General features: G+C 38.2%; 1 protein-coding gene across 4 annotated transcripts in view; it reads right to left on the bottom strand.

Annotated features, from left to right (window-relative positions):
- Window positions 1-654: 654 nt before the first annotated feature.
- The window catches only part of LOC129942277 (anosmin-1), a 36,393-nt gene continuing 24,340 nt past the window's right edge, over window positions 655-12,707 (bottom strand). For 2 of the 4 annotated variants that reach the window (XM_056051141.1, XM_056051142.1), the window contains 7 exons: window positions 2,522-2,703; window positions 2,042-2,454; window positions 1,868-1,986; window positions 1,605-1,816; window positions 1,220-1,545; window positions 1,005-1,071; window positions 655-936 (listed from right to left, as the gene is read on the bottom strand). In XM_056051141.1, the coding sequence (XP_055907116.1) occupies window positions 757-936; window positions 1,005-1,071; window positions 1,220-1,545; window positions 1,605-1,816; window positions 1,868-1,986; window positions 2,042-2,454; window positions 2,522-2,701 (1,497 nt within the window). In that variant the 5' untranslated portion in view covers window positions 2,702-2,703 and the 3' untranslated portion in view covers window positions 655-756. The remainder of the gene's footprint in view (window positions 937-1,004; window positions 1,072-1,219; window positions 1,546-1,604; window positions 1,817-1,867; window positions 1,987-2,041; window positions 2,455-2,521; window positions 2,704-12,707) is intronic. The other 2 variants (XM_056051143.1, XM_056051144.1) reach the window with 2 other exon arrangements.

Genomic DNA, 12,707 nt, shown 5'->3' with positions numbered 1-12,707 from the left:
ATCTCAAAATGCTGCATTGTCAATGTACTGTATCTCATAATACTGGACGGAAATTTTTCAAACATATTCACAGCATTTTGATTTTCAAAAGTTTGATATGCAGAATTTCGAAAAACAGAGTTTTGAGGTACCGTATTTTGATCATGCAGTATTTTGTACAGCCCGTATTTTTAAATACAATATTTTGAGATAGTACCCGTAGCGTGATGGTTAGTGCGTTAGACTGTCATGTCAGAAGTCTTGGGTTCAATCCCTGCCTGTGTCACCTAACTTTTTCGCGGGTACTGCCTCTTGCGAGGTATTGACAAATCCTCCAAGAGTAATTCTTGTCATGAAAAAGTGCTTTCTCAAATTAGCCGTTCGCATTCAGCATATAAACTGTAGGTCTCCCCATTCCTGACAACATTACTCGCACACAGGAATGGTTGAGAGTTGTAAGTCACTAGGCCCTGGTTCTTCATGGACTGTTGCGCCACCTAATTTATTTTAAGATACAGTATTATGGTCCATACCGTATTCGGCATATAACAATATTAATATTTGTTTATTTTTTCTGTTTGTATGTATATTTTAAATAATAAACAAAACTACTACTAAATAAATATTAACTTTAAAAGCTAACATTAAGTAAATTGACGTTAATTTTTTTTTGTATTTAGCTTAAATAATTTTGATTTAAATTACTATTACTTATTATTGTTGAAATTCGTATAAATAGAAATAAAAATGAAGTATTTGTTGAATTAATTATTTTCGTCAGCATTCAACGTGTATTTTTGGAAAACGCTGATGCCAGTTTTCACATTTTGGTGTTGTAAACTGTGCTCTAGAAGAATTCACTTCATTTTCGGATGTTTTTCCACTGCCTTGTAGATCAACTGTTCTTATTGTATAAGTGGTATTGAATTTAAGTTTTCCATATTCAATGTAATCCTTCTAAAAATATTTGTTTTATTTAGATAGTTTCAGTTTCAAGTAGTATATAAAATTTTTGAAAAATATACCTTAGGCCGGATAGCTCCGTATTCACGGTTCTCACAATTGAATTCTCCAGCACATATTTCTATTAATCTAAAGAGAAAAGAAAAATATTCACACTTTGAATAAATGTTTTTTGAAGTCAGTGCACAATTAATTTCTTAAATGTTTAGAGTCGGTCACTTGGGCGTATACGCACTTTTTATTAATTTTTGGACAGTATTTCGAATAAGTAATTTACCTTCCTTTCTGATGCGGATGGAATCCAGATATTTGCACAATCATTCCAAACTTCTTACTTGGACGAAATTTCACATCATATTTGGACGAGTTCTTGATATGGCTTGTGGGATCCTCCAGCATATTATTAGCTGCTGTGATTGTTTCTTTGGACGATTTGTGGTTGGAACATTGTAGTTTTCCATTTTGTACTAATGGCATTGTAGTATTAAATAGCAATGAGACTTTTTCTGATTTCAATCGTCGCCTGCCGCTGATTGTTATGGCTTGTACTTGAATATAGTAACAAGAGTCTACAAGTAGTCTTGTTATTTCAAATTGAGTTGCCTGTTGATATGCATCAGAAAATTTATACATTTACAGAATTTAAAAATTAAAAAAATTACATCTTTAACAAAGGTTTCATTTGCAATCAAAGAATCATCATTGGATCGTACATATAAGGCCCAAATAACTCTGTACTTTTCTATGGGTAAATCCGATTTGGCCGGGCACCATGCTACCCTCAGAGACATTAGACCGTTTGGGAGTATTCTAGATGAAAGCACTTGAAGATCTGGGGGTGATTTTGGTGGCTTTGGATCTGCACGAATATTCTCTACAATCAGAAGAATAGAGCACATATTTTCTAAGATGGTTTGATACTTACGATTTGAAAGGGCGAACGGTTTTGATGGTTCAGTGTACCCTCGGAAACCATTTGCATTGACTGCTGCAACTCGAAATTGATACCATCTACCAGGCTTCAATTTGAAAGAAATTCCTGTTCTTTAGACGATAAAAAAGTATACATTAAGTTTCTTTTAAAAATCTCTATACAAACCTTCTTGTTTTATTTTCTGATATTTCGGCAATTTTCTCACCAGATTGCCACTGCCAGTTGCCAAGCTTTCGAGCCGAGAAGAGACTTCCAACATGTTGTCTAGCTTCAACGTGATATGCGTACACGGAATTTGCTGAAGCTTGAATCGTAACTTCACAAACTCGTTGACCTTTCGGTAGTTTGAATCCAACTATCTTCGGAATGGGGGGAAGTGTTGGATCTTTGTCAAGACCGATTGCATCTTGACACACCGGACCACAAGTGCTTGGACAACATTTTTGCGTCTCAGGGCAATCGAAGTCATATTGACAGGCATCGATACATGCTCCTATATGATTAGACAGAATTATGCTGGGACATTTTCCAGGACGTGGAGCTTTGGTCATTTCTGTTCTACATTTTCTTTCGCAGTCCTTTGTCAAGAAAAAAGAAGACTTTTTAAGACTTATTTGAAAATAAAATTGTTGCATTGAAGCTTACGTGTCGATTCTCGGTACTGGGCTTCAAACACTTGGCATAACATTGCACTTCAATTATTTTATCTTTTACATCGACAGCTCTATTCGCATGGATTCTTCGCTGATGTGCTCCGTAAATGTCTTTTGTTCGCAAAATACTCACAGCTAGTAAAAGGCAAAAGAATTGTTTGGCTTCCAGCATTCCTAAAAATATAAAATAAAAAGGTTTGAGAATTTAAGTTGTACAATAAACGGTAAACTGTTATCTAAATTATCATTCACCATGCAACAGAAATTTGCTTAGTCTTAAAAAATGAGCCGATTCAACGTTAAGTTCGAAAACTGTCGTATACTTGAATGCGGATCGAAATTCTCTTGCTCATGATTTTTGAGATTGAGGACATTTTCATACATTATTCTACCTAAGATTTGGTACAGTTTTTCTTACTTCCTTACTTAATGTGGCGCTACAGTCCTGTGTGAACTAGGGCCTCAACAAACAAACTTCTCCATCAAGCTCAGTCCCTAGCTTGTCTGCAGTTGCGCTCTCCAAGTTGGGTGAGACCACCTAACCCGCGGTCTTCCTCTATTGTGCTGTCCTGTGGGTGTTGACTGGAAGAATGTTGGAGTATTAGTTTCCATGTGCTCTAAGTGACCCAGCCATCTCAGTCGTTGGACTGGCTTCTGGATGACTCTAAGTTGTTATACAGCCCGTAAAGCTTATAGTTCCATCTTCTTCTCCACTTACGCAAAGACATTTTCTCTCAAAATGACTAAAGGTGCCTTCATCCGCTTTTGTCATAGTCCATGCTTTAGCACCGTATTGCAAAACGGAATGATGAGGGTCTTATATAGCGACACTTTGGTTACTCGAGAGTCGAGAGAAGGCCTTGCTACTCAATTGCTTTCTTAGCCCCAAGAAATAGAGGTTAGAAAATGTAATTCTTCGTTTGATATTAGCGCTGCTGTTGTTTTCTGTGTTCAAGCCGGAGCCTAGGTAGACGAAGTCCTTGACTACCTCAAAGTTATGTCTGTCGATGGTGGCAGCATGTACTTTGTTTTGCCCTCATTAACCGCTAAAACTATTTTCCGCCTATGCCTCAATACTCGCAAAAGCTAAATTAACATCACGCAGAGTTCTTCCGATTGTCAATGTCATCAGCAAATGCCAATAATTGGACAGACTTTTGAAAGGTGGTACCTCTAGTGTTGACGTGGGAGTTCTGCACTATTCTTTTAAGGACGATGTTAAAGAAATCGCATGAGAGCGCATTATCTCATCTGAAGCCGTTTTGAAATCGAAAGGTTCTGTTAAGTTGTTTCGAACCTTTATGGAGTAGCTGGAAGATAGCCAAGCTAGAGGAAGTAAAGGGTCTTTATAAGAGTGCTATTGTGGTACTCAATAAAAAATCCTTGGCTCCTACAGCCTTGACAAATGGCTCTACAAATTATGGTTTCGAATCCATTAAAATTCGAATATACAACAAAGCGCGCCTCCTACAACAACCGAGGGTGAACACGCGGTTGATGGGCTTGGGACGTCGTCTTCTCTCCCAACAGAGGGTGACGATGCACCCATGCCCTCTCTAACCACGACTTTACCCTCTAAAAAAGTCGAAGACAGTCCATCTTTAATGGAAACTGAGGTCGACTCCTTCAACCGAGCCAAAGCCGCAAGACTAGCCTCACACTGGAGCTCTTACAAAGAATCCCAAAGAATTTACAAGAAGGCACGAACAAAATCTAAGCGATCTTCTTGTCGATCCTTCTGTGGCACGATAAAAGAAACTTCTGAAGCCTCTAGGTCACAGAAAATTCTTTCAACGAATCCAGCGAAGGCTCTTGGACAAATTTAAGCAATGAATCGCTGAACTTACTACTGCAGACACTCACTTTCCTGGTAGTTCTCTTACTGAAACTTGCAACAATCATATACGTTCAAGTTCCTATACAACATATCCACAAAGTCTGATCACAAGGAAAAAGCTAAAATGGGCTCTTAACAGCTTCAAACCATTTAAATCTGCAGGACCAGATGCAATAATACCAGCCGAGTTACAAAAGACTTCTGACATAATTGCACCAATCCTTGTGGCAATTTTTACGAGCTGTCTTAACCTGATCCATATCCCCTTAAAGTTGTTTTTATACCCAAAGCAAGTAAATACTCGCAAGTCAATCCTGAAGATCTAATACTTATAAGTCTATCATCATTCCTTCTTAAGACCTTGGAAAGATTGATTGGCATCCCTCATAAAGAGTACACTTTGGTTGCTTTCCTTGACATCGAAGGTGCCTTTAACAACGTGGACACATCTGTACTAACATCTCTAAATGTTGAGAGTTCGCTTAGCGAGTTAATTCATTTAATCCCCTAGCAGAATAATTAACTCAAAACTGGGCAACTCTTCTGGCAGAAGATTCGTTAGTACAGGGACATCGCAAGTTGGTGTTCTATCCCCTCTCCTCTAGAACCTAGTGGTAAATGAAATCTTAACTATTCCGGATGCGAAGGGTTTCAGAGTGATAGCCTATGCGGACGCATTGCTATAGCAGTTTCAGGAAAGAATCTTAATACCTTAAAAGAACTCTTACAAAATACCTACGAGTAAGACAGACTAATACTTTGGGCTGATCGGTGTGGACTGGGTGTTAACCCACACAAAACCGATCTGGTCTTATTTTCGAGGAGATACAAAATTCCATTTGTCAACCCTCCTTATATTAAAGGAATCCAAATAAAATTCTCAGACGAGGCTAAATACCTAGGTCTTTTCTTAGACAAAAAACTAAATTGGAAACGCAACGTACAGGAAAAAGTCAAAAAAGCTACTGTAGCTCTCTTTTCTTGCAAAAAAGCTATTGGTAATAAATGGGGTTTACAACCCAGAATCACGCATTGGCTATACATATCGGTAATCAGACCCGATTTTAACGTATGGTGTGGCAGTATGGTGGAATGCTTTAGAGAAAGGTATAAACAGGGATAAGTTAAATAAAGTCCAACGTTCAGCTAGCCTATGTGTAGGCGGATCGCTTCGCACGAACCCATCTGCGGCACTGGATACCTTACTCTAGCTAACACCTCTTGACATTTTTAGCAAACAAATAGCTGCAAGCTCGGCTATTCGCCTCAAAGCTTCGTCGCAGTGGGCTAACAACAACATTGGCCACTCCGTAATTCTTAGTTATTTAGAATCTATTCCAAAGCACACAGACTACACCATTCCCCAACTGCAATTCCACAGACATTTCTAAATTTCTATGCCTCCCAGATCTTTTTGGGAGGATAGGACATTCCTGGAAGATCCATTTTTACATAGATGGATAAAAAACAAAAGAAGAGGTTGGTGGAGGTGTGAACGACTGAAATTAAGTGTCTCATTCCGCCTTCTCAATCATTGTAGGGTGTTCCAGGCGGAACTTTTGGCGATAAAAGAAGGCTTGTCCTGGCTTAAAGAAAACGTGAAACTCTTGCTAATGCAAGACGCTATAAAGAAGGCAAGCACCAGGTGAAACAATTTCCCCACGTGTCAGGTCACGAACAACTTCTGGCCAACACTGGATTTAAAACGTTTAAAGTGCTTGCTATCTCTAAGCAGATCGCATAAAAGCTCGATAATAGGTGTCATAATCGGACTCTGTCTAATAGGACAGCACCCCACGTGACTAGGCGTATTCTCAAATGACTTTTGCGGAAGCTGTATAGACGAGGAAGGGGAAGAAACAGATCTTCATCTTCTGCTCTGGCTCGAAAACACAAGAATTACCTCGGAGAATTCTTCTTTAACGATCTAAACGCTTTTAATCATATCAGCATAATCAGCCTCCCACAATTCGTAAGGGACTCAAACTGGTTCCATTGAGCTTAGGAGGAAGCCTTAGGATTCATGTGGTATCACAATGGGCCATTAAACTGGCCTAAGTGTTTCCGTTTCCATCATGGACAACCACTTTAACCTAGCCTAACCTAACCTTATGAATTAGCGCGAATTCTTAATGGTCATCCTGCAAATACGGACAGTTTGTACAGGGATGCCAAACCTAGACTCTATACAGCTCCCCCTGTAGTTGCTGTCCTATGCGGCCTTGAAATTGATGAAAAGATGGTGGGTTTCGATTAGAAGTTCTTGGGCTTTGTCCAAGATCTGCTGTTATATGAATATTTTATCGACCTTGGACTTTCCTGGTCTAAAATTACACTGATAAGGACCTATCAGGTTGTTGGCGCTGGGCTTTAGACGTTCACATATTACGGCTAAACAAATGTTTTTAGAATCGGGCATCGGGCATGCTTTCTTACGACGATATCTTACAGATAAGCTGGTGCATGCTCCTTACCAAATTATCTCAAGCAGCTTTGAAAAGCTTGACATTCAGTCCATCTGCTTCAGCAGCTTTTTTAGATTTCAGATTAGACATGGCAATTTTTATTGTAGGCTTTCGTATATATTGAATGGATCATCCTACCTGACAGCGGAATTCGGTAAGGCGTCGCCGTTATACAGTCTACATCAGAAGTGGTCATTACATATCCTCAGCATAGCCACGGTTCTACTATGATGTTTCTTCTTTGCAGCTTTTGGTTCGAGGTTTATGTATTTGTGAATTTCGTTTCACCTGCTCATAAAACTTTCAAACTTCATTCGTGCTTTTAAACCTCTTAAACATATTCGAATGCACGCTTCTCATGTTCTCTCATTTTCCTTCGGTCGGTTACTAGAGGTTACTTGGGACTCGGTCGGAGAAAAATTTGGCGATCTCTTGCGATTGTAGCCGTTGGACGTTGTATCCTCTTCAACATCTCTTTGTTGAGCCTTGGATCTGGAAACCCGAAGTGCTACTTGGCTACAAGTTTAGTTTAGTTAGTTTAATTGACTTCTTTATTTCTTAGAATAATAACATTTCACAATATTAATTTCTAAAGCCTAATTGACATACCAGAGTGACATATTATAATATGAATTCATTGAAAAAATACAGAAGTTGTTAAAATTTGTTTTGTTTACTATTTTATATAATTAAAAATCTTCTTCAATAATAGCTTTTCTATAACGCAGTGCTGTGATAACATAGTTATGAAGTCCATCCCATCCCTGGTCGCCGTTGAGTATGCTGAGCATTTCTTCTTCTTCCAAGTTGCGTTTGTTGAAGAACAGGACATATTGCAATAAAGTGAAATGTATCTTCACGCGCTTTCAAGTTATATAGACTACACAGTAAAGGTAGATCTGGTCGGTGGGGTAGAAAGTTGAGACTGAGCAATTCTCCTCTTGCTTTGAAAATAATATTTATTTTATTTAATGAGTTCTTATTTAGAAGGTACGAGTTCTGTTGAAGGTTATAGTTAAGACGATTATAGTAGCATCTAGACACAGAAGAGCTGGCTTCCTATGCATATTTCTCAAACAAGATGCTTCCAAACTTTTCGAGGATCTCATTGAACTTTCCCCTTAGCATTGACGGTTGTTCCCTTGATGATATGTACCACATGTTTCGGCGAGGTTAGTCCATTCTTCGAACATTGATCCTTTTCCTTGGATAGCTCCTCTTAGAACTTTTTTTGGTTTTCGATTACTATCCATTTCAAATACCTTTACAATATAGTTGAAGTGTATTGCGAGGGTGTCCATAATCAAAGGTGGTGTACCTATTTCTAGGTAAACCATGTCGTTTTTGGTAGTCGAAGTATTATTTTCACAAAATATTTAGGAATTTTTCCACAGATTCAAAGGAGGAATATCCCCAAACTTTCGTTCCGTAGAGCAGGATTGACAGGGCTGTAGAGCGGAACAACTTTTGCTTAGCACTGTGCTCAACATACCTGTTTCTGAAGCACCTTTCCTATAACGAAGAGATTGCGGACTTGGCCTCCGCCAATTTTCCCTCCAGATGTTGTCTCATATTCAGGGCTGAGGTCATCTGCATACATAAGGGCTGGAAAAGTCAATCCTTCTACAGTGATTCCACCTCTCACTTCTTCAGTAATATCATTTATGAAAAATAGAAATAGGAGGGCGCTAAGAATACAGCCTTGCTTAAGACGTAAGCTAAGTTGTTGTCTTACATCGCTCTTAGCACGTTTATAACTTTACTTTACACACCTGATACAGAGAGTCAAAAGCTGCACGGAAGTCTATAAAGAAAGCGTATAATTTCTTCTGCTTCCTTTTATAAAGATCAGCAATGTTCAGAAGTGAGAAAATGTGGTCAATGGTTGAATAACTTTTTCTAAAACCAGCCTGGAATTCCGATAGAATGTTCTTGTCCTCCACCCACTTCAACAATCTGTTGTCCAGCAAATAGCTTAGCGCAGGTGTTAGGAAAACAAATCCCTCTGCAGTTTGCTGGGTTCTCGTAGCTACCTTTTTTGTGAAGCGGAAAAATAATTGACTTATGAAAAACTACCGGAACAGAGCCACTTTCGAAAATTCGGTTGAATTCGCATGTTAAAAGAAAGATACATTTTTTCGTATCGTATTTGAAGAATTCAAAGTGGATTCGGTCATCCCCTGGGGCTTTGTTTAATTTTGCATTTGCAACAACTTCTTGCACTTCTTGGATCGAAAAAGGGGCATCTAAGTACTCATCGAGGGAGCTGCATATTGCACCAAAGGACCATTTGTTGAGCGATTGAGAAGGCTGATGAAGTAGTCTCTAAGATCAGATGCCTGCTAACCCGGAGCGATAGTATTTATTTTTCCCTTAAGATGCTTAACGGCTTTCCAAAACTTTGAAGATGAGCAGGTGTTATTTATAACGGCAATATTTAAATTTTCAAAGGAAACTCTCTTGGCTACAAGGAGATAGTGTTCTGAAATTATGTTAGCTTCTTTGAAACTTCAGACATTCATGATGCTGTTAGCATGTTCAGCGTCTATCGATCTGAAGAACTAGAAGTTCTTTTAAGGATGTTGATCATGAAGTTTCGCCCGGCAGCAAAATCGATAAGCTTGATCCGTTATAGGAAATGTTGTCGTGCGGGCTGTTTTTCCGGTTATTCCACCAAAAATTCCTTGTGCTCATATCCTTTGTCCAAGAGCTCGAAGACCATATCCTTAGTATTGTCATCCTTTGCATATATTAGGCTTGATGCGGATGGTCATGAGGCCCTCGTTGATGTACCTATAGCTCAAGACTTGTTGCCTGAGTCTGGTTCTAATAACAGAGCCGCTTTCAAATAAGCGTTGTTGGTTTTCTCGGTAGCAGTCACCATAGGTACAGTTTTTCTAGAATATTATAATTCTATATCGTATTTAAGAATTTGTTGGAAAAATTATACAATAGTTAAACAAAATACTTAAAAATCCGTTATTATTTTCAAACCAAAAATTAATTTGAGTCAGTTAGCTTCCACTTAGTTATTGAATAGATTTCAAAAAAGAAAAGTGAACTGATAATTTTATAATTTTCATAAAAGCTACTAAAGATTTTTTCAAGTCTGTTTTATGTTTAAATTAATTTTATTTTCATTCAATATAATCAAATTACATAAACATAGTGTTGAAGTAAATTTAAAGTGTAATAATGAAATTAAGACAAAAAAATAGAAAAACCAAAAAACAAATTCGACGTAAAACAAAACGTTCGAAAGATAAAAAGCTTACAACTAAATCCATGGAAACACAAGTTAGTGGAAAGCAAATTGATGAAGAACTCGAAGCAGTATTGGAAAATCCACCTGATGGCCTCCAAATTTATAGATCTCACAGAATGAATCAAAAGAAAACCAAATATGCAAACTTATTTCTTAGTGGAAAATATCCTTCAAAAGAAAGCAGTTATCCAAGTAATGATATTCATTATGAGTTCTGTCCATTTGTCAAGAAAGATAAATATTAACAAAGGAAAACTAAATTTATATTTGCATCAGACAAAATAAACGAACATTTGTATGTATATGTAATGTTAAAGGGTGTTTTTTTAGCCGGATAAGAAGCTTCGATGATTATTATTTATGGTTTAGCAGTTGAAAATGTCAAAGTGTGTCAACTTTTTAGTTTAATAAGGTTTGACAATTCATCATCAATTATTTTACAAGAATTGTGTTATTGCTCATTTTCCTGGATCGAAGAATGAGCAAAATCAATTTGATGACAACTTAATTCTTACAAGTCGGATGGATTAAAAAGCTTGTAGCCACGGTGGATATGATAAAGATAATTGTAATTAAATAATTCCAACAATATTTTTGTCTTATATTTTGAATAAAAATTCTCAAGCTCCTTAAAGAAAACTCCCGCTAAAAGATAAATGTATGTATATTTATTTTTGTATGCTTTATTCACTTTTTTGATGAATGGTTTTTTTTTTTGACCATTAACTTAGTTTCAAATTTACTAATTTAACACGATTCTAATTAGAAAAACGAGTAAATGCTATTTTTGACAATGAATGCATGTTTTGAATCATTTTTAAAATTCTTGAAGTCCAGAGTGGGTAATAAACATAAATAAGTCTGGCATTTGTGCACGCTTATTATAGCATAAACGTGTCATGTTGAACAAAACTTGTAATCAATACATTTAGTAAATGATTTTTGAAACATTATGAAGATTTTCATTATTAAACATGGAAAAGATTGTCCCCTGATGTTGAAAATATTTACAGCAATATACTTTTATTTTACAGTCCTCTATTGGATGTAGTATTAGGATCCTTATTATTTAAAAATTATTAGAGAGAAGTGGACGATATCCAAACGAATCATTTTCTCAGGAATTTAATTTTTATGTATAGGCTTTCAAGCTCTATTCTAGATTAAGCATGTTTAACATGTAATAGCAAACTGATTCTCGATGTTCGAAGTATCTCAACTGGCGATTGGGTTCCAACCCCAGTGAAAAGTTGTTGGGGGCAGCAAACGAGAGAGGGGGGAGAGGTGTTGACAACCCACGCAAACAAATTTAGGACAACGAACTTCGGATATGCACGTGGAATGTTAGGTCCCTTAATAGACCGCGTGCGGCCGAAGAATAAGCGGAGGCCCTAAACTGCTATAAATCAGACATCACCGCCATCCAGGACGATGGGCCGGCAAAAAAAGGATGAAAAATTGCGATATTTACTATGGTGACTGCTACCACGAAAACCAACAGAGCTTATTTGGATGCGGCTTCGTCATTGAAGCTAGGCTTAGGCAAGAAGTCTTGAGCTATAGGTGACCATACGCATCATGGCTAAATTCGCGCCTGATATGCGCGCACGCCCCCACAGAAGAGAAAGATGACAACACCAAAGATATGTTCTTCGAGCTCTTAGACAAAACATATGAGCATTGTCCTAGCTACGATATTAAAATTATTCTGGGCGAAAAATAATGCAAAGCTAGGAAGGGAAGACATATTTGGTGGAATAATTAGGGAGAACAGCCTGCACCAGCATCATGGATGCACGAACTTTCCGAGGAGCTAACATCGACTCGGACCTCTACCTCGTTGTAGTCAAGGTACCACTTCGGATTTCCAGACCCAAGGAAAAACAGGGAGGCGCTGAAAGAAGGTACAACGTCAAACGGCTACAATCACAAGAGATCGCCAAATCCTTTTTCGACCGAGTTACAAGTAACCTCTCTAGGAGTTCTCTGCCGCCAACACAATGTATCGAAAACCAGGGCCAACAAAGAAGAAACCCCTGGTTTTATGAGGAAAGTCAGCATTCAGTTGCAGCCAAACAACAGGCACGCAAAGCGTCACTACTTAAAAGGACGAGAACTGCTCATGAGCTATATGAGCACAAGAGGAGAGAGGAGCGCCGAATGCTGTAAGATATGGTCGGAAGAAAGCATGCCCGATGAATGGAACCTCTTCTCTGCCTTATAGGTCCTTATTAGTGTGGTTTCAGACCAGGAAAGTCTACAGTCAATCAAATATTCACATTACGGCAGATCCTGGAAAAAACCCAAGAAGACCAAATCGACACCCACCATCTTTTCATCGATTTCAAGGCCGCATATAACACCACCTACAGGGACGAGCTGTATAGAGCCATGCCTTGTTTTGGCATCCCTGCCAAATTCGTCCGTTTGTGCAGGATGACCATGGAGAATTCACGCTGCTCCATATAGGTAGGACACTGGGGCTTTTGTGAGTATTGAGGCAGAGGCGTGCAAAAATGGGGTTAGCGAGGGCAAAACAAAGTACATGCTGTCGTCAAGAAAGGACAAACAACACTGACGCCTTGGTCAAAACGTCACCATCAACAGACGT

This window comes from Eupeodes corollae, chromosome 1, assembly GCF_945859685.1.
Source record: "Eupeodes corollae chromosome 1, idEupCoro1.1, whole genome shotgun sequence".
In the NCBI taxonomy this organism is placed as follows: domain Eukaryota; kingdom Metazoa; phylum Arthropoda; class Insecta; order Diptera; family Syrphidae; genus Eupeodes; species Eupeodes corollae.
The sequence above is the reverse complement of the archived record's forward strand: the minus strand, read 5'-3'. Positions and strand labels throughout refer to the sequence as shown.